The sequence below is a fragment of the Patella vulgata genome, chromosome 6, assembly GCF_932274485.2.
Source record: "Patella vulgata chromosome 6, xgPatVulg1.2, whole genome shotgun sequence".
NCBI classification, from domain to species: domain Eukaryota; kingdom Metazoa; phylum Mollusca; class Gastropoda; family Patellidae; genus Patella; species Patella vulgata.
In genome coordinates, this window is record NC_065884.2 from 2,411,579 (window position 1) to 2,432,667 (window position 21,089).

Below are 21,089 nucleotides of genomic sequence, written 5' to 3' on the forward strand. Positions count from 1 at the left end.
ACACTTTTAAGAAGTAAATCCAACCTCATCCCCACTTCTGCTCACTAATAGTAATGGGCTGGAAATTTGGTACTGCACAGGCCTGTCTTCTCCCCTTGACATTTAACTGAATGACAGAATTCCACATTTTGACCATTTTCTGGATGTCAATGACCATTTCCCTGGATAGTATTCGCCCCAGAATTCTCATTCTCATCCAAATTTAACATTTCAGGTCTACATCTCAAAACCTGATCTCTTCCTGGACTGGCTTTAGGAGAACGATGATGCATATCAATTTCATCCCTGATCTCTATGACACCTGTGGTGGAAGTGGAGGGCAAATCGTAATCAGTTTGGGACCTCTGTAAACTTTGCTTTTTGGTGATGACTTAATTTCCGAGCTTGAAAAGGACGCTTGTGTGTTTATCATGGCCTCTCATATTGGAAGATAACATTAATGGCTTGTGTGTTGATCGACGGTTGTGCATATCTCTTGGTCAGGAAAGTTGTAGGCACCATCGCCATTGTAAATCATTTGACAGGCTCGAGTGAACGGGGCGACCTATGATTGGTCAGCAATGTATCAGATTCCATACCGGGGGGTGGGGATGAAAAAACTGTTGTAGTGTTACATAATCAGATTATTTCAACTTACTTATCCTGTGGAAATACAGCTATATAGGAGATATTTTGAAATTCATAGGCACTGCATGTTTCAACATTTTAGATTTGACCACAATTTGGCACTTAAAACTATGTTAACAGAGAAAAACTGTGTGGTTTTCGATGAAAGTGTTAAAAGTCTAATATTGCATCATGATTACTGTTTTAAAGTATTTTCGTGTTTGATTTATATTGAATTCATCTCATCTTTTTGAAGAATGCATTTATGTTCAAAAATAAAAATGTTCTGTGGAATTCAAAATTCATGTGCTTTTAAATTATCAGATTCCAAACTGGGGGGTAGGGATGAAAAAGCTGTTGTAGTGTTACATAATCAGATTATTTCAACTTACTTATCCTATGGAAATACAGCTATATAGGAGATATTTTAAAATTCATAGGCACTGCATGTTTCAACATTTTAGATTTGACCACAATTTGGCACTTGAAACTACGTTAACAGAGAAAAACTGTGTGGTTTTCGATGAAAGTGTTAAAAAGTCTAATATTGCATCATGATTACTGTTTTAAAGTATTTTCGTGTTTGATTTATATTGAATTTATCTCATCTTTTTACAGAATGCATTTATGTTCAAAAATAAAAATGTTCTGTTTAATTCAAAATTCATGTGCTTTTAAATTTCTGTCTGAAATTCCGCAGTTTTCTGATGCATTATAGTGTTTGCAGAATGCCGCACAGCTCATCTGAAAATGCATAGATTTTCATATTCTTTGGTCAGGGAATTGCATATATGTTTGTTTATTAGATAACAACAGATTTGTTTAAACTGCAGAAACATGTGAGGTATATAGGACTAAGACTAGTAATTATTTCCCCTTATTTCATGATGGACGAATGTAGTGCGAGTTATAAATAGACAATTTTTCCCTTAATTTTTTTCTCCCCTCTTCCTGCATTTTTGGGTTGACTTTTTGGTCTAGAATTGGAGAAAAGGGATCAAATTTGCAATTTCATAGCAGTTTTGGGTAATACTGATGATATTACAGCGGAGGGATAGGGGGTGTAAAGTGTCTTTCTGCAGAGCAGTCATTGTGTCGGAAGTGAGATTTTCACCCCAGTCAACTTCAAATCCGTGTAGCAAAAAATCTAAATGGTCAACCCCCTACAAAATTATGATGAGGAGATTGCCAAATGTTGTCCCCATTGTGCCTATAAAGATTGGAACCAACGGAATGTTGAGAAAAAAGCTACAGCCTGTGATGTTACAGCCATTTAACATTGAAGTCAATGGGCAAATAATTGCTAGTCTGAGTCCTGATGAGGTAAAGAAACATGGCCGACTCGGGATGTTGATATTTTTTCAAGGGCTTATTTCCTGAAATTTTGAATGGAAAGTGTCAGAAATAGTAAGAATACTGCTTTTTTATTGCCCAGCAGTAAGTTTTTTGACTATTTGGTATCAAAATAGCCATGATTGGGGGTATCCGTTGGTTGAGTGTGAATTTTGGGTTGTAAATGTGTAACATTTTCTTCACAATGATATCAAAACATGGTTAGGTCTAAATATTAAGGCCAACTCAACTCCAGATTTGGTCTAAAGTCACGAGATGTAAACAAGGCTGACCCTAACCCTAACCCAAGACCCAGTCCTTACCCTAACCCTAACCCACAATCTTGTCAAGAAGCATGTAGCCTAGGCCTAAGCCAAGACCTAGTTCTGACCCTAGCCCAAACCCACAATTGTGTAAAAAAATCATGTGCCCTAACCCTATTTACATGTTGTGACCTTGAACCAAGTCTGCAGTTGGCCTTAACATTTAGACCTAACATGTTTTTGACATCATACAATGAAATGTTAACATGTACACTCCAAAATTCACACCTGTGTGACTTTTGACCAAACATGCAGTTGGCCTTAATATTTAGACCGAACCTCAAAACATGGCATCTACCTTTGAGATTGGCTTAGACTTATGTGACACTCAAGGTTTACTTTTTTACTGATTGTTAACTGGTTTCTTTTTGGAGGGCCAGTGACGGGCTGTTCGCGAGAAATAAAGAGGTTTATTTCTATTTCCAGTTGAAACCATATTTTTTTCTTATTTTCTCACTGTTTTTTATTGCATATTTATCCCCAGCCTCCTATCATTTCAGGTGCCAGGGCATTGTTTCATAGAGTGGAATGATTGACCTCAACACAAGTATTAAAAAAAAAGAAGCAAAACAGGTGAGATAAATGTGCATTTCATACACTTTTAAGAAGTAAATCCAACCTCATCCCCACTTCTGCTCACTAATAGTAATGGGCTGGAAATTTGGTACTGCACAGGCCTGTCTTCTCCCCTTGACATTTAACTGAATGACAGAATTCCACATTTTGACCATTTTCTGGATGTCAATGACCATTTCCCTGGATAGTATTCGCCCCAGAATTCTCATTCTCATCCAAATTTAACATTTCAGGTCTACATCTCAAAACCTGATCTCTTCCTGGACTGGCTTTAGGAGAACGATGATGCATATCAATTTCATCCCTGATCTCTATGACACCTGTGGTGGAAGTGGAGGGCAAATCGTAATCAGTTTGGGACCTCTGTAAACTTTGCTTTTTGGTGATGACTTAATTTCCGAGCTTGAAAAGGACGCTTGTGTGTTTATCATGGCCTCTCATATTGGAAGATAACATTAATGGCTTGTGTGTTGATCGACGGTTGTGCATATCTCTTGGTCAGGAAAGTTGTAGGCACCATCGCCATTGTAAATCATTTGACAGGCTCGAGTGAACGGGGCGACCTATGATTGGTCAGCAATGTATCAGATTCCATACCGGGGGGTGGGGATGAAAAAACTGTTGTAGTGTTACATAATCAGATTATTTCAACTTACTTATCCTGTGGAAATACAGCTATATAGGAGATATTTTGAAATTCATAGGCACTGCATGTTTCAACATTTTAGATTTGACCACAATTTGGCACTTAAAACTATGTTAACAGAGAAAAACTGTGTGGTTTTCGATGAAAGTGTTAAAAGTCTAATATTGCATCATGATTACTGTTTTAAAGTATTTTCGTGTTTGATTTATATTGAATTCATCTCATCTTTTTGAAGAATGCATTTATGTTCAAAAATAAAAATGTTCTGTGGAATTCAAAATTCATGTGCTTTTAAATTATCAGATTCCAAACTGGGGGGTAGGGATGAAAAAGCTGTTGTAGTGTTACATAATCAGATTATTTCAACTTACTTATCCTATGGAAATACAGCTATATAGGAGATATTTTAAAATTCATAGGCACTGCATGTTTCAACATTTTAGATTTGACCACAATTTGGCACTTGAAACTACGTTAACAGAGAAAAACTGTGTGGTTTTCGATGAAAGTGTTAAAAAGTCTAATATTGCATCATGATTACTGTTTTAAAGTATTTTCGTGTTTGATTTATATTGAATTTATCTCATCTTTTTACAGAATGCATTTATGTTCAAAAATAAAAATGTTCTGTTTAATTCAAAATTCATGTGCTTTTAAATTTCTGTCTGAAATTCCGCAGTTTTCTGATGCATTATAGTGTTTGCAGAATGCCGCACAGCTCATCTGAAAATGCATAGATTTTCATATTCTTTGGTCAGGGAATTGCATATATGTTTGTTTATTAGATAACAACAGATTTGTTTAAACTGCAGAAACATGTGAGGTATATATGAGGTAAAGAAACATGGCCGACTCGGGATGTTGATATTTTTTCAAGGGCTTATTTCCTGAAATTTTGAATGGAAAGTGTCAGAAATAGTAAGAATACTGCTTTTTTATTGCCCAGCAGTAAGTTTTTTGACTATTTGGTATCAAAATAGCCATGATTGGGGGTATCCGTTGGTTGAGTGTGAATTTTGGGTTGTAAATGTGTAACATTTTCTTCACAATGATATCAAAACATGGTTAGGTCTAAATATTAAGGCCAACTCAACTCCAGATTTGGTCTAAAGTCACGAGATGTAAACAAGGCTGACCCTAACCCTAACCCAAGACCCAGTCCTTACCCTAACCCTAACCCACAATCTTGTCAAGAAGCATGTAGCCTAGGCCTAAGCCAAGACCTAGTTCTGACCCTAGCCCAAACCCACAATTGTGTAAAAAAATCATGTGCCCTAACCCTATTTACATGTTGTGACCTTGAACCAAGTCTGCAGTTGGCCTTAACATTTAGACCTAACATGTTTTTGACATCATACAATGAAATGTTAACATGTACACTCCAAAATTCACACCTGTGTGACTTTTGACCAAACATGCAGTTGGCCTTAATATTTAGACCGAACCTCAAAACATGGCATCTACCTTTGAGATTGGCTTAGACTTATGTGACACTCAAGGTTTACTTTTTTACTGATTGTTAACTGGTTTCTTTTTGGAGGGCCAGTGACGGGCTGTTCGCGAGAAATAAAGAGGTTTATTTCTATTTCCAGTTGAAACCATATTTTTTTCTTATTTTCTCACTGTTTTTTATTGCATATTTATCCCCAGCCTCCTATCATTTCAGGTGCCAGGGCATTGTTTCATAGAGTGGAATGATTGACCTCAACACAAGTATTAAAAAAAAAGAAGCAAAACAGGTGAGATAAATGTGCATTTCATACACTTTTAAGAAGTAAATCCAACCTCATCCCCACTTCTGCTCACTAATAGTAATGGGCTGGAAATTTGGTACTGCACAGGCCTGTCTTCTCCCCTTGACATTTAACTGAATGACAGAATTCCACATTTTGACCATTTTCTGGATGTCAATGACCATTTCCCTGGATAGTATTCGCCCCAGAATTCTCATTCTCATCCAAATTTAACATTTCAGGTCTACATCTCAAAACCTGATCTCTTCCTGGACTGGCTTTAGGAGAACGATGATGCATATCAATTTCATCCCTGATCTCTATGACACCTGTGGTGGAAGTGGAGGGCAAATCGTAATCAGTTTGGGACCTCTGTAAACTTTGCTTTTTGGTGATGACTTAATTTCCGAGCTTGAAAAGGACGCTTGTGTGTTTATCATGGCCTCTCATATTGGAAGATAACATTAATGGCTTGTGTGTTGATCGACGGTTGTGCATATCTCTTGGTCAGGAAAGTTGTAGGCACCATCGCCATTGTAAATCATTTGACAGGCTCGAGTGAACGGGGCGACCTATGATTGGTCAGCAATGTATCAGATTCCATACCGGGGGGTGGGGATGAAAAAACTGTTGTAGTGTTACATAATCAGATTATTTCAACTTACTTATCCTGTGGAAATACAGCTATATAGGAGATATTTTGAAATTCATAGGCACTGCATGTTTCAACATTTTAGATTTGACCACAATTTGGCACTTAAAACTATGTTAACAGAGAAAAACTGTGTGGTTTTCGATGAAAGTGTTAAAAGTCTAATATTGCATCATGATTACTGTTTTAAAGTATTTTCGTGTTTGATTTATATTGAATTCATCTCATCTTTTTGAAGAATGCATTTATGTTCAAAAATAAAAATGTTCTGTGGAATTCAAAATTCATGTGCTTTTAAATTATCAGATTCCAAACTGGGGGGTAGGGATGAAAAAGCTGTTGTAGTGTTACATAATCAGATTATTTCAACTTACTTATCCTATGGAAATACAGCTATATAGGAGATATTTTAAAATTCATAGGCACTGCATGTTTCAACATTTTAGATTTGACCACAATTTGGCACTTGAAACTACGTTAACAGAGAAAAACTGTGTGGTTTTCGATGAAAGTGTTAAAAAGTCTAATATTGCATCATGATTACTGTTTTAAAGTATTTTCGTGTTTGATTTATATTGAATTTATCTCATCTTTTTACAGAATGCATTTATGTTCAAAAATAAAAATGTTCTGTTTAATTCAAAATTCATGTGCTTTTAAATTTCTGTCTGAAATTCCGCAGTTTTCTGATGCATTATAGTGTTTGCAGAATGCCGCACAGCTCATCTGAAAATGCATAGATTTTCATATTCTTTGGTCAGGGAATTGCATATATGTTTGTTTATTAGATAACAACAGATTTGTTTAAACTGCAGAAACATGTGAGGTATATAGGACTAAGACTAGTAATTATTTCCCCTTATTTCATGATGGACGAATGTAGTGCGAGTTATAAATAGACAATTTTTCCCTTAATTTTTTTCTCCCCTCTTCCTGCATTTTTGGGTTGACTTTTTGGTCTAGAATTGGAGAAAAGGGATCAAATTTGCAATTTCATAGCAGTTTTGGGTAATACTGATGATATTACAGCGGAGGGATAGGGGGTGTAAAGTGTCTTTCTGCAGAGCAGTCATTGTGTCGGAAGTGAGATTTTCACCCCAGTCAACTTCAAATCCGTGTAGCAAAAAATCTAAATGGTCAACCCCCTACAAAATTATGATGAGGAGATTGCCAAATGTTGTCCCCATTGTGCCTATAAAGATTGGAACCAACGGAATGTTGAGAAAAAAGCTACAGCCTGTGATGTTACAGCCATTTAACATTGAAGTCAATGGGCAAATAATTGCTAGTCTGAGTCCTGATGAGGTAAAGAAACATGGCCGACTCGGGATGTTGATATTTTTTCAAGGGCTTATTTCCTGAAATTTTGAATGGAAAGTGTCAGAAATAGTAAGAATACTGCTTTTTTATTGCCCAGCAGTAAGTTTTTTGACTATTTGGTATCAAAATAGCCATGATTGGGGGTATCCGTTGGTTGAGTGTGAATTTTGGGTTGTAAATGTGTAACATTTTCTTCACAATGATATCAAAACATGGTTAGGTCTAAATATTAAGGCCAACTCAACTCCAGATTTGGTCTAAAGTCACGAGATGTAAACAAGGCTGACCCTAACCCTAACCCAAGACCCAGTCCTTACCCTAACCCTAACCCACAATCTTGTCAAGAAGCATGTAGCCTAGGCCTAAGCCAAGACCTAGTTCTGACCCTAGCCCAAACCCACAATTGTGTAAAAAAATCATGTGCCCTAACCCTATTTACATGTTGTGACCTTGAACCAAGTCTGCAGTTGGCCTTAACATTTAGACCTAACATGTTTTTGACATCATACAATGAAATGTTAACATGTACACTCCAAAATTCACACCTGTGTGACTTTTGACCAAACATGCAGTTGGCCTTAATATTTAGACCGAACCTCAAAACATGGCATCTACCTTTGAGATTGGCTTAGACTTATGTGACACTCAAGGTTTACTTTTTTACTGATTGTTAACTGGTTTCTTTTTGGAGGGCCAGTGACGGGCTGTTCGCGAGAAATAAAGAGGTTTATTTCTATTTCCAGTTGAAACCATATTTTTTTCTTATTTTCTCACTGTTTTTTATTGCATATTTATCCCCAGCCTCCTATCATTTCAGGTGCCAGGGCATTGTTTCATAGAGTGGAATGATTGACCTCAACACAAGTATTAAAAAAAAAGAAGCAAAACAGGTGAGATAAATGTGCATTTCATACACTTTTAAGAAGTAAATCCAACCTCATCCCCACTTCTGCTCACTAATAGTAATGGGCTGGAAATTTGGTACTGCACAGGCCTGTCTTCTCCCCTTGACATTTAACTGAATGACAGAATTCCACATTTTGACCATTTTCTGGATGTCAATGACCATTTCCCTGGATAGTATTCGCCCCAGAATTCTCATTCTCATCCAAATTTAACATTTCAGGTCTACATCTCAAAACCTGATCTCTTCCTGGACTGGCTTTAGGAGAACGATGATGCATATCAATTTCATCCCTGATCTCTATGACACCTGTGGTGGAAGTGGAGGGCAAATCGTAATCAGTTTGGGACCTCTGTAAACTTTGCTTTTTGGTGATGACTTAATTTCCGAGCTTGAAAAGGACGCTTGTGTGTTTATCATGGCCTCTCATATTGGAAGATAACATTAATGGCTTGTGTGTTGATCGACGGTTGTGCATATCTCTTGGTCAGGAAAGTTGTAGGCACCATCGCCATTGTAAATCATTTGACAGGCTCGAGTGAACGGGGCGACCTATGATTGGTCAGCAATGTATCAGATTCCATACCGGGGGGTGGGGATGAAAAAACTGTTGTAGTGTTACATAATCAGATTATTTCAACTTACTTATCCTGTGGAAATACAGCTATATAGGAGATATTTTGAAATTCATAGGCACTGCATGTTTCAACATTTTAGATTTGACCACAATTTGGCACTTAAAACTATGTTAACAGAGAAAAACTGTGTGGTTTTCGATGAAAGTGTTAAAAGTCTAATATTGCATCATGATTACTGTTTTAAAGTATTTTCGTGTTTGATTTATATTGAATTCATCTCATCTTTTTGAAGAATGCATTTATGTTCAAAAATAAAAATGTTCTGTGGAATTCAAAATTCATGTGCTTTTAAATTATCAGATTCCAAACTGGGGGGTAGGGATGAAAAAGCTGTTGTAGTGTTACATAATCAGATTATTTCAACTTACTTATCCTATGGAAATACAGCTATATAGGAGATATTTTAAAATTCATAGGCACTGCATGTTTCAACATTTTAGATTTGACCACAATTTGGCACTTGAAACTACGTTAACAGAGAAAAACTGTGTGGTTTTCGATGAAAGTGTTAAAAAGTCTAATATTGCATCATGATTACTGTTTTAAAGTATTTTCGTGTTTGATTTATATTGAATTTATCTCATCTTTTTACAGAATGCATTTATGTTCAAAAATAAAAATGTTCTGTTTAATTCAAAATTCATGTGCTTTTAAATTTCTGTCTGAAATTCCGCAGTTTTCTGATGCATTATAGTGTTTGCAGAATGCCGCACAGCTCATCTGAAAATGCATAGATTTTCATATTCTTTGGTCAGGGAATTGCATATATGTTTGTTTATTAGATAACAACAGATTTGTTTAAACTGCAGAAACATGTGAGGTATTGATGAGGTAAAGAAACATGGCCGACTCGGGATGTTGATATTTTTTCAAGGGCTTATTTCCTGAAATTTTGAATGGAAAGTGTCAGAAATAGTAAGAATACTGCTTTTTTATTGCCCAGCAGTAAGTTTTTTGACTATTTGGTATCAAAATAGCCATGATTGGGGGTATCCGTTGGTTGAGTGTGAATTTTGGGTTGTAAATGTGTAACATTTTCTTCACAATGATATCAAAACATGGTTAGGTCTAAATATTAAGGCCAACTCAACTCCAGATTTGGTCTAAAGTCACGAGATGTAAACAAGGCTGACCCTAACCCTAACCCAAGACCCAGTCCTTACCCTAACCCTAACCCACAATCTTGTCAAGAAGCATGTAGCCTAGGCCTAAGCCAAGACCTAGTTCTGACCCTAGCCCAAACCCACAATTGTGTAAAAAAATCATGTGCCCTAACCCTATTTACATGTTGTGACCTTGAACCAAGTCTGCAGTTGGCCTTAACATTTAGACCTAACATGTTTTTGACATCATACAATGAAATGTTAACATGTACACTCCAAAATTCACACCTGTGTGACTTTTGACCAAACATGCAGTTGGCCTTAATATTTAGACCGAACCTCAAAACATGGCATCTACCTTTGAGATTGGCTTAGACTTATGTGACACTCAAGGTTTACTTTTTTACTGATTGTTAACTGGTTTCTTTTTGGAGGGCCAGTGACGGGCTGTTCGCGAGAAATAAAGAGGTTTATTTCTATTTCCAGTTGAAACCATATTTTTTTCTTATTTTCTCACTGTTTTTTATTGCATATTTATCCCCAGCCTCCTATCATTTCAGGTGCCAGGGCATTGTTTCATAGAGTGGAATGATTGACCTCAACACAAGTATTAAAAAAAAAGAAGCAAAACAGGTGAGATAAATGTGCATTTCATACACTTTTAAGAAGTAAATCCAACCTCATCCCCACTTCTGCTCACTAATAGTAATGGGCTGGAAATTTGGTACTGCACAGGCCTGTCTTCTCCCCTTGACATTTAACTGAATGACAGAATTCCACATTTTGACCATTTTCTGGATGTCAATGACCATTTCCCTGGATAGTATTCGCCCCAGAATTCTCATTCTCATCCAAATTTAACATTTCAGGTCTACATCTCAAAACCTGATCTCTTCCTGGACTGGCTTTAGGAGAACGATGATGCATATCAATTTCATCCCTGATCTCTATGACACCTGTGGTGGAAGTGGAGGGCAAATCGTAATCAGTTTGGGACCTCTGTAAACTTTGCTTTTTGGTGATGACTTAATTTCCGAGCTTGAAAAGGACGCTTGTGTGTTTATCATGGCCTCTCATATTGGAAGATAACATTAATGGCTTGTGTGTTGATCGACGGTTGTGCATATCTCTTGGTCAGGAAAGTTGTAGGCACCATCGCCATTGTAAATCATTTGACAGGCTCGAGTGAACGGGGCGACCTATGATTGGTCAGCAATGTATCAGATTCCATACCGGGGGGTGGGGATGAAAAAACTGTTGTAGTGTTACATAATCAGATTATTTCAACTTACTTATCCTGTGGAAATACAGCTATATAGGAGATATTTTGAAATTCATAGGCACTGCATGTTTCAACATTTTAGATTTGACCACAATTTGGCACTTAAAACTATGTTAACAGAGAAAAACTGTGTGGTTTTCGATGAAAGTGTTAAAAGTCTAATATTGCATCATGATTACTGTTTTAAAGTATTTTCGTGTTTGATTTATATTGAATTCATCTCATCTTTTTGAAGAATGCATTTATGTTCAAAAATAAAAATGTTCTGTGGAATTCAAAATTCATGTGCTTTTAAATTATCAGATTCCAAACTGGGGGGTAGGGATGAAAAAGCTGTTGTAGTGTTACATAATCAGATTATTTCAACTTACTTATCCTATGGAAATACAGCTATATAGGAGATATTTTAAAATTCATAGGCACTGCATGTTTCAACATTTTAGATTTGACCACAATTTGGCACTTGAAACTACGTTAACAGAGAAAAACTGTGTGGTTTTCGATGAAAGTGTTAAAAAGTCTAATATTGCATCATGATTACTGTTTTAAAGTATTTTCGTGTTTGATTTATATTGAATTTATCTCATCTTTTTACAGAATGCATTTATGTTCAAAAATAAAAATGTTCTGTTTAATTCAAAATTCATGTGCTTTTAAATTTCTGTCTGAAATTCCGCAGTTTTCTGATGCATTATAGTGTTTGCAGAATGCCGCACAGCTCATCTGAAAATGCATAGATTTTCATATTCTTTGGTCAGGGAATTGCATATATGTTTGTTTATTAGATAACAACAGATTTGTTTAAACTGCAGAAACATGTGAGGTATATAGGACTAAGACTAGTAATTATTTCCCCTTATTTCATGATGGACGAATGTAGTGCGAGTTATAAATAGACAATTTTTCCCTTAATTTTTTTCTCCCCTCTTCCTGCATTTTTGGGTTGACTTTTTGGTCTAGAATTGGAGAAAAGGGATCAAATTTGCAATTTCATAGCAGTTTTGGGTAATACTGATGATATTACAGCGGAGGGATAGGGGGTGTAAAGTGTCTTTCTGCAGAGCAGTCATTGTGTCGGAAGTGAGATTTTCACCCCAGTCAACTTCAAATCCGTGTAGCAAAAAATCTAAATGGTCAACCCCCTACAAAATTATGATGAGGAGATTGCCAAATGTTGTCCCCATTGTGCCTATAAAGATTGGAACCAACGGAATGTTGAGAAAAAAGCTACAGCCTGTGATGTTACAGCCATTTAACATTGAAGTCAATGGGCAAATAATTGCTAGTCTGAGTCCATCTTACTATAACTGGATTATCTCCCTTATTATTGTTGGCGCTATTTACATGCAAACTTATGACGTCAATTGGCAGACGATCACCTTTGTGTAAAGTCATTTAGCAGACGACGGCCGTCAAGACTGGTTGCTTATGTTCGATGGCTTCGCCTTCCATGTATTTTAATTCAGTACTATTTCTGGCTCAATATGCTGATATTGAGATTTTATGTAGCACATGGCCGATCATGACTGACACCAGTGTGTTACAACGTTCCGGAAATATTCCCACTTTTTTCTTCGATTTTTTTATTCTTTGATTTCATTTCGACTGAAGCCTATATAATCACTATAGCCAGTATAGGCCCTGTTCTGTAGGCCTACGGCGTAGTGGACGCTTATAGCTAGCACCCGGATCCATTCAGATTTTTTTTATTTGAGATGTCTATGTATATTGGAGCCACGGTGGCTCAGTGAGTAAGACATTGGCTCGTAAACCTGGAGGTCCCATGTTTGATCCCTTTCCGGCATGATACAGTGATGTATCGACGGAGGGCATGGGCCTTGACCCCCTGGTAAGGTGAAGTCGTTTGGATGGAACGAAAAATCGAGGCCGCCAGTACACATTGGCCTGAAGATAAAAGATCTCCTAGCAGTTGGAATTCGATATAAGTGTAGGTCGTAACTCCGCTGTCCTGGGAACATTTCCCGCATAGCGCAATGTATGGCGTATGTCCATCTCCATTAGCCCGGTCGGAACAGAGCAGTAGGACGTTAAACCCCATTTCATTTCATTTGTCTATGTATATTGTGCCCTGTCCGTGGGTTTGTCTTGTGTAATTGTGTATTATATTATATCATACTGGTAATAGTATTGAAATGGAAATAATTTTATCATACAGGTAAAAATAAAACCAATCTGATGACAGAACAAGACACGACAAGACATCAGCTAGAAGACTTACATAAAGATCACGACCTTGCAAAACAGGAATTAGAGAACCTGAAGAAACAGGTGGAAACATTAAAAACGAGGCAAGATGGAGATTCCAAACAGATGTTGAAGAAAATCGAAAAGAGAGAACATGAACTAGAAACATACAAAAAACAAACTGAAGAGAAAGAAGCTCTGACAAAGAAGAGATTTGATGAGTTGGAGACATGTATTAAAACTCTTACCTTAAATGAGGAAGGTAGGTTGATATTATTACGTCATACACACATCGTCACAAATTATCACGTCATATACCCATCGTCATTGAAGTCAGAAGACGTATAATAAACTTTATAGTTATTCTAGTTAGATGAAAAATATTAAATATGATTTATATATTACAGATACCGTTCGGCAACAATTATTACATGGTACTTTGTCTGGTAATACAAGTGATACCTCAGATAAGAAAGGTAAGTTATTCTAATATATAATATAATATCCAACGGCTGACTTACCTGAAGGGGATCACGTGGCTAAGTGGGTAAGACGATGGCTCGCTAGCCTGGAGGTCGGGTGTTCGAACCCTGCATTGGCGGAGAAAGTTCATCCAGATTTTCCGGCGTGGTTCCCCCTTGTCAGTGATGCAGGACGGAGGGCCTGACAAGGACAGCTGTTTAGTCCTTCGGATGAAACGAAAAACCGAGGTCCCGTGTATACATTGGAATGCACGTAAAAGATCCCTTGGCAGTTGGAATTCGATATAAGAGTAGGCGATAGTGCCGCTGCCCGGGCAAAATTTCCCTCATAGCACACTGTATGACGTATGCCCTTCTACATTATCCCGATCGGAGCAGAACAGTAGGACGTTAAACCCCATTTCATTTCATTTCTGACTTACCTGAAACAATATTAAATATGACTTGATAAACTGTAAATATAGTATAACATGTTATATATTACAGATACACGTCAACAACAACAACAACAATTATTTGATGCCTGTCTAGATGGTACTTTGCATGATATAAAAAACATGGTGAACATAGATGTTAACATCAGAGGCAGTGATGACCGGACACCGTTATTTAAATGTTGTGAATCAAGTGTAAGTCCTGTAGATAAAATACAATATCTAGTCAGTCATCAGGCTGATATTAACGCTAGAGACAGTTATAATGATACTATCTTACACTGGGCATGTTGGTTTGGTACTTTATCTACAGTACAATATCTAGTTGATTGTTTACATCTAGATCTACATGTCAAGAATAAAGGTGGTAAAACACCTCTAGATTGTTGTAGGAAATCAGACACTGAACAAGATGAAAAGATAGAATATATTAAAGCTAAATCAACTAAACCTATACTATCCCATCTCATGTCTTTCTTTAGACGTTAAATATATCACAGATCAAATGAAATTAAAATAAAATAAACAAGTTATAATAATTCGTGTAAACTAGTCAACATAATGTTATTGTCTCTAGTCATACAATTTACAGTTTTATTGTCGCTTGTCAACAGTTAAAACTACTGATGACGTATTATACTGTCTGTAGTCAACAGTTAAAACTACTGATGACGTATTACACTGTCTGTAGTCAACAGTTAAAACTACTGATGACGTATTTGTATTTTATCTACAGGACTAATACTGTGTATATATTTATTGTTTATTTTATTGTTTAATTTATTTAAAATGTCTTAAAAATTTTATTGTATATATTTATTTTCAATGAATAATACTGTTTACAAAAACTCGTGTTTATTTTTATACGTTCAATCGTGTCTTTGCGCTTGTGTCTATGTTTGGCCCACAGACTTCAATTCTTTGGTGCATGCCCAAGCCTCAGGGACAGAGCCATGCCCAATGTCCTTTATTTTGGTGCATGTCCAACCCCCAGGGGTGGTGAAATGAAATGAAATGGGGTTTAACGCCCTATAGGTCTGCCCCGACTGGTCTAATGAAGACGGACATTCACAATACAATGTGCTATGACCAGTGCCGGACTGGGCCCGCCTGTCCACCTGTCCGTGACAGGTGGGCCTAAGCTCATTTAAAAAACGTGGGCCTAAGCCTATAAAGAAAAAAGAGAAAGAAAGGAGAGGGGGGGGGGGGAGAAAAGAAATCTGTTATCTAATTGTATCAGGAAATCAAAAATTTGCCATTTTCTGCTTTGGTGTGAAATGCTTGAAAAATGGGTTTGTGGCTGTCAATTTTCAAAATTTTGCTGGGGGGACCCCCCCCCCCCCCCAACAAAACCCTCGGACGTTCGTGCGACTTCGGCGCTTACTTAGGTGGGCCTTGGTGAATGACCTGACAGGTGGGCCTTTGATCCGGCACTGGCTATGACTGATATTTTGCCAGAACAGCGGCGCTACGACCTACTCTTATTTCGAATTCCAACTGCCAAGGGATCTTTTACGTGCACGCCAATGTGTATAAGGGACCTCGGTTTTTCGTCAAATCCGAAGGACTAGGCAAATTTTCTCGGGCAACACCGGGAGCCAACCCGTGACCTCTCGGCTAGCGAGCCAGCGTCTTACTCACTAATCCACCGTGCCCCCCCCCCCCACCCGAAAAAAGGGGCGGTGCCACACCCACTTTTTTTTGTAAACCTTTTATCTGTAAATTGTCTACTGGTCGCACTTATTAACAGATTTTGTTTAAATTCGGCGTGACCAATCATTTCAATAACAGCTTTTCACTTATTTATATTTATCCGTGTCTCATGCCCCCCTCCACCCCCACGCCCAAGAAAGGCAGAGCCATCCCCAATTTTGGTGTTTACCGTCTACAGGCCGCAATTCTGAATTTGTCATCTGATTGCCCCGATCCCCAGAAGCGGGGTCACTCCTTTTTTATTTCTGCTAATATTTTCTCTGTAAATTTGGTAAAACAAACCTTCTTTGTCTCTTGTTATATTGAGAACTAGATGAAGCCCATTTATACCCAGCCTTCTCAGCAAATCCGGAGATTTCCTACCATTTTATTAATCTCTTTCACCCACCAAAATTGATTGCCAAGGCAGCGGCTTTATATGTGAAATTTGGTGGTAACTACATGTAGGTGAAACTCTGTTGTTGATATACATGTACTACTGTTTGTATGAATATATTTTCACCGTACAGTTATCAAGATTTGTGAGACTTAATTGATCAATCCTGAATGAATTGTTGTTCCTTCCTCATTTCCAAACAATATTTAGCGCGTGTGCGTTCTATCATAAGGTCTGTAATCGAGTCAACTGGCTTGGTTTCGATTCCCCAGTTGTATGTGGCAAGGAGAAGGGTCGCTTGTCCAACATCGTGGGTTTTCTCCGGGTCCTCCGGTTTCCTTCCACTGCTAAATACCCCTACGTGCAAGCGAATTATTGAGATAAAATTAAACCGTGTGTCAGTCCGAAATGACCTAGTTTGTGTCGAGTGGACGTTAGACCCCATTGTTCTCTCTCCCCCCCCCCTCTCTCTCTCTCTCTCTCTCTCTCCAATATATTTGGAAACTTGAATCTTTGTGAAATTCAAGCATAATACATGTCTCTAAAAGATTGGGAAACTGCGGTGGCTCAGTGGGTAAGGCACTGACTCGCTAATCAGGGAGTACATGATTCGATCCCGGTGTTAACCAAGAAAGTTCTCATGTATTTTCCAGCGTCGCAAGATGGAGGGTATGGTAAGGACAGGGTCTAGTCTTTCGGATCGGGTGGGACGAACAACCGAGGTCCCTGTATACGTAGGCGTGTACGTAAAAGAACCCTTGACAGTTGGAATTTGGAAGAAGAGCCGATCGCCAAATTTGGTCGAGAAAGTTCTCAGAGATTTTCCAGTGTTGTTTCCCTTTATTAGTGATGCAGGACGGGGGGCATGGCAAGGGTGGCGTCTAATATACCGGATAGTATGAACAACCGAGGTACAGTGTACACGTTGACGTGCACGTAAAAGACCCCTTGACAATTAGAATTATAAAGAGTAGTACGCCATAGGCAGCTGTCCTGGCAAATTTTCCAGCTTTGTTTCCCCCTTGTTAGTGTCTCAGCGCCACATTTAGGGCATCATTCCTTCATATCGCACTCTATCACCTATGTCCGTCTTTAATAGCATCTTGGGGGCAGCAAAGTAGGACGTTAAACCCCGTTTAATTTTATTTTATTTCTCTAAAATATCTCTCATCTAACTTTACGAATAGAATCAATTCTTTGTATCTGTGATAGTTTACCCTACGTACAGGGGCGTACATAACGATTTTGTGTGTGGAGGGGGGTAGCCAAAATGCGACCGACTGATGCACATGCCCCTAGTACGATTGACGCAGTCAGGAGTCGAGCCCCACAGGTGCGAGTTTTCTAGCTAGGGGCCATGACCAGTAGCGGATATAGAAGCTGTGAATAGGGGGTGGGGGTGGGGGTGGTTCCAAATCTAAGGCGCCATCCATAATCACACCCCACAAAGAATGTCAAGAAAATACTGGCTATAACATTCAGCGTCCCGGTAGAACATAGATAGTATTGTATAATTATATAGTTGTTCGCCGATCGTGGTCTATACTAGCCGGGCAGTTCACTATAACCGTGATTATGATAGTGCTGAAACAGTATAAGACAATCGAGGAGTGGGAGAATGATGTTATAATAGAATAGAGCGCAGCAGTGAGTCACGTGCAAGCTGGAAATCGAAACCACTCCACTTGACCCAACGACAGACTTTACGCGCCCCCCCCCCTTCCCAACACACAACAATAAATATCAAATATATACATGTGATTGTAATAATAAATACTGATTGTTTATTTGTTTGTCAATTTCTATAATAGGAAATTATATTTGACTTAATAATAAACCAATTGTCTCTTGTCTGTATTTATTTCTAGTATTTTATAATCTGTTCATTAAATGCCAGGTACAAGAGGTGAGGTGGGGAGTTGTTAGGTTATAATGGGAGGTAACTCTTACCAAAGAAACATAGATCGACTTCAACACACTAATGATCACAGGCTAGTATTGACATCAATATTAAATCCATGCCATATTTATTTAACATATCGATGATTTTAATCTTTATAACAACAAACAGACCAACATGTGTCAATCATCTGATAAAAATATTGAAAGGTGTCAATCTGGAAGGTTGTTTAGATAATGTTAAACAATGGATGTCATGTAACATGCTAAATGTCAACGATGAAGTCGTGGGTCCTACTCACAGGCGGTGTAAATTATTGCAGAAGATGCTTGCGCATCATTAGCTTGGTCCTTTGTCCTGTCAAGAATCGACCATGTAATTCGTTACTAACTGGTATTACTGACGAAGAAGTTTCAAAGCTCCAAAGATTGCAAAAACGAGAGGAGTTCACTAGTCCGGGGGTTCACTAGTCCGCCACTACAAGAAATACTATAAATATGGGTATCAATAAACCTAACCCTAACCCAACCCGCGGCCTAGTGAGCATTCCCCGCAAAAACCATGCTGCTTACGTTGTCACTAAAACTAGTCTTAAACAAATTACATTGGCTCCATGTTCCAGAAAGGATGAACTTTAAAATATAATCTTAAACTTATCGATCTATTAACAAATCTGCTCCAGGTTATCTTCAAATTCTAGTATTATTGTATCATTACCTATCAGAAGGTAAATTGTTATTGGATGTACCTACCTGTAGGTACCTAAACGCACATTACCTAACAGAAGGTAAATTGTTATTGTATGTATCTACCTATAGGTACCTAAACGCACATTACCTATCAGAAGGTAAAATGTTATTGGATGTACCTACCTGTAGGTACCTAAACGCACATTACCTATCAGAAGGTAAATTGTTATTGTATGTACCTACCTGTAGGTACCTAAACGCTCATTACCTATCAGAAGGTAAATTGTTATTGGATGTATCAATCTGATTGAAATACAGATCTATATTTCGTTTCGTTTTTTTATACTTTTGATGGCCTACACTACATGAATGAAATTTTGAACTATAGAAACGAAACGAAATAGGATCTGTGTTTTAACCAGATTGTATATGTATCTACCTGTAGGTACCTAAACGCCGCTAACCTATCAGAAGGTAGCCTAAATTGTTATTGGATTATCTAATTACCTACCTGTAGGTACCTAAACGAGGTTTAACTATCAGAAGGTAAATTGCTATTGGGTGTATCTACCTAATGACCGTACCTAAACGCCAATTTGATTCTCCAAAATGAAATAGGGATAACGCAACTTGATGATCGGGATTCGTTTTATTTCCCGCGTATTTTTTTTATTCTGCTGTAAAATTCACAACAAAACGAAGAAATGCTATGTTCTGATAATACGATAAAACGTCTATTTTAAATGCCATTGAAAGACCCGTCTTCTATTCACTTAATTCATTAAAAATTAGCTTAGTTTGTGTATGAAAATAATAATCGTCATAGATTTATTATCTCTTGTTTAATTCAGATATATTGTATTCAATCATCTCTAGTTTGTGATTCTTCATTTATCCAATTCCTTAAAATACTCCAACTTGTTGTAATTTAACAACAACTTTCAACTTTACCTGTTCTTTTCTTTCCATTGCTGATGTAATAGTTCAGGCCTATAAATCCATTTATTTTGTTCTCTTCTATCTTGGCCTATAAATCCATTTATTTTTGGATAATATTATATTCAAGATATAGACCTACTAGACTTACTAATAGTAAATCCACCCGGTTTGCTGAACACTTTGAAGGCGAGTAAGTTAGTATATTAGGTCTATATATTAAATATAATATTATCCAAACATTAATGGATTTATAGACCTAAATAATATAGAACAAAATACAAAATAAATATATTTATAGGCCTGAATCATTACATCACCAACAGAAAAAAAGAAAGAGCAATGTTGAAAGTTTTGGTTAATTTTACAACAAAATTTAAACTGCCAAGGAATCATTTCAGGCATACTAATTTATAAAAGACCATTCGTCAGTCCTTGCAGTACAAGTAATGCAGTCAATGGAGTCTATTTAATTGTGGATATTGAAGGGAAAAGCAATAAAATGGGGTTTAACGTCCTACTTTTCTCAACAAACCAGGCTAAAGATGTGTACTGGGAGGGAAATTTTCCATCTCCTTTTCTCTTCATCAAATTTAAATGCCCATCTTCGTACCATACGAATAACTAGACGGATATTTATATAAAATGAAAGCGGCATAACATCCTACTTTTCAGCTTCATAAATGCTAAAAAAGAAGGCTATGTGTTCTATGAGGGAAATTTGACTCGGACAGCAGCGCTATGACCTCCTCTTGTTTCAAATTCCAAGTGTCAGGGGTTCTTTTACGTGCACGCCAACTTGAGACGGATAAATAAAGAAGATGGAGACAATACAAAGTGACATTTTATTTTACAAGTTTGAAAATACATAATCTCCCAAGTTAAATAGCTAGTCTACAGTGATGTTATAGGGTATGTCTATCGTCATTAGTACACAGGATACATAGAGTATGTCAGAGCCTTATATATATCTATATATAAGGTTCTTGGATGTGTAGGACGTTAAACCCCATTTCATTTTCCCCTCTTCGTTAACCCAGTCGGTGCAGAAAAGTAGGACGTTAAACCCCATTTTATTTGTAATTTTTCATTCCTACAATTAGTACGGACTGGATAACAAATAGTCGTAAACTTGTTTACAATTAGTACGGACTGGATAACAAATAGTCGTAAACATGTTTACAGTTAATATACATTTTATTTATTCTATTATTTTTAAATCATTGAATATTTAACAAA

At 37.3% G+C, this 21,089-nt stretch overlaps 1 protein-coding gene across 1 annotated transcript in view; it reads left to right on the plus strand.

The window, feature by feature from the left end:
* The window catches only part of LOC126823518 (rho-associated protein kinase 1), a 171,808-nt gene that overhangs the window by 75,665 nt on the left and 75,054 nt on the right, over window positions 1–21,089 (plus strand). The window contains exons 6-7 of the mRNA XM_056101670.1: window positions 13,292–13,582; window positions 13,728–13,796. Coding sequence (XP_055957645.1) covers window positions 13,292–13,582; window positions 13,728–13,796 — 360 coding nt within the window. The remainder of the gene's footprint in view (window positions 1–13,291; window positions 13,583–13,727; window positions 13,797–21,089) is intronic.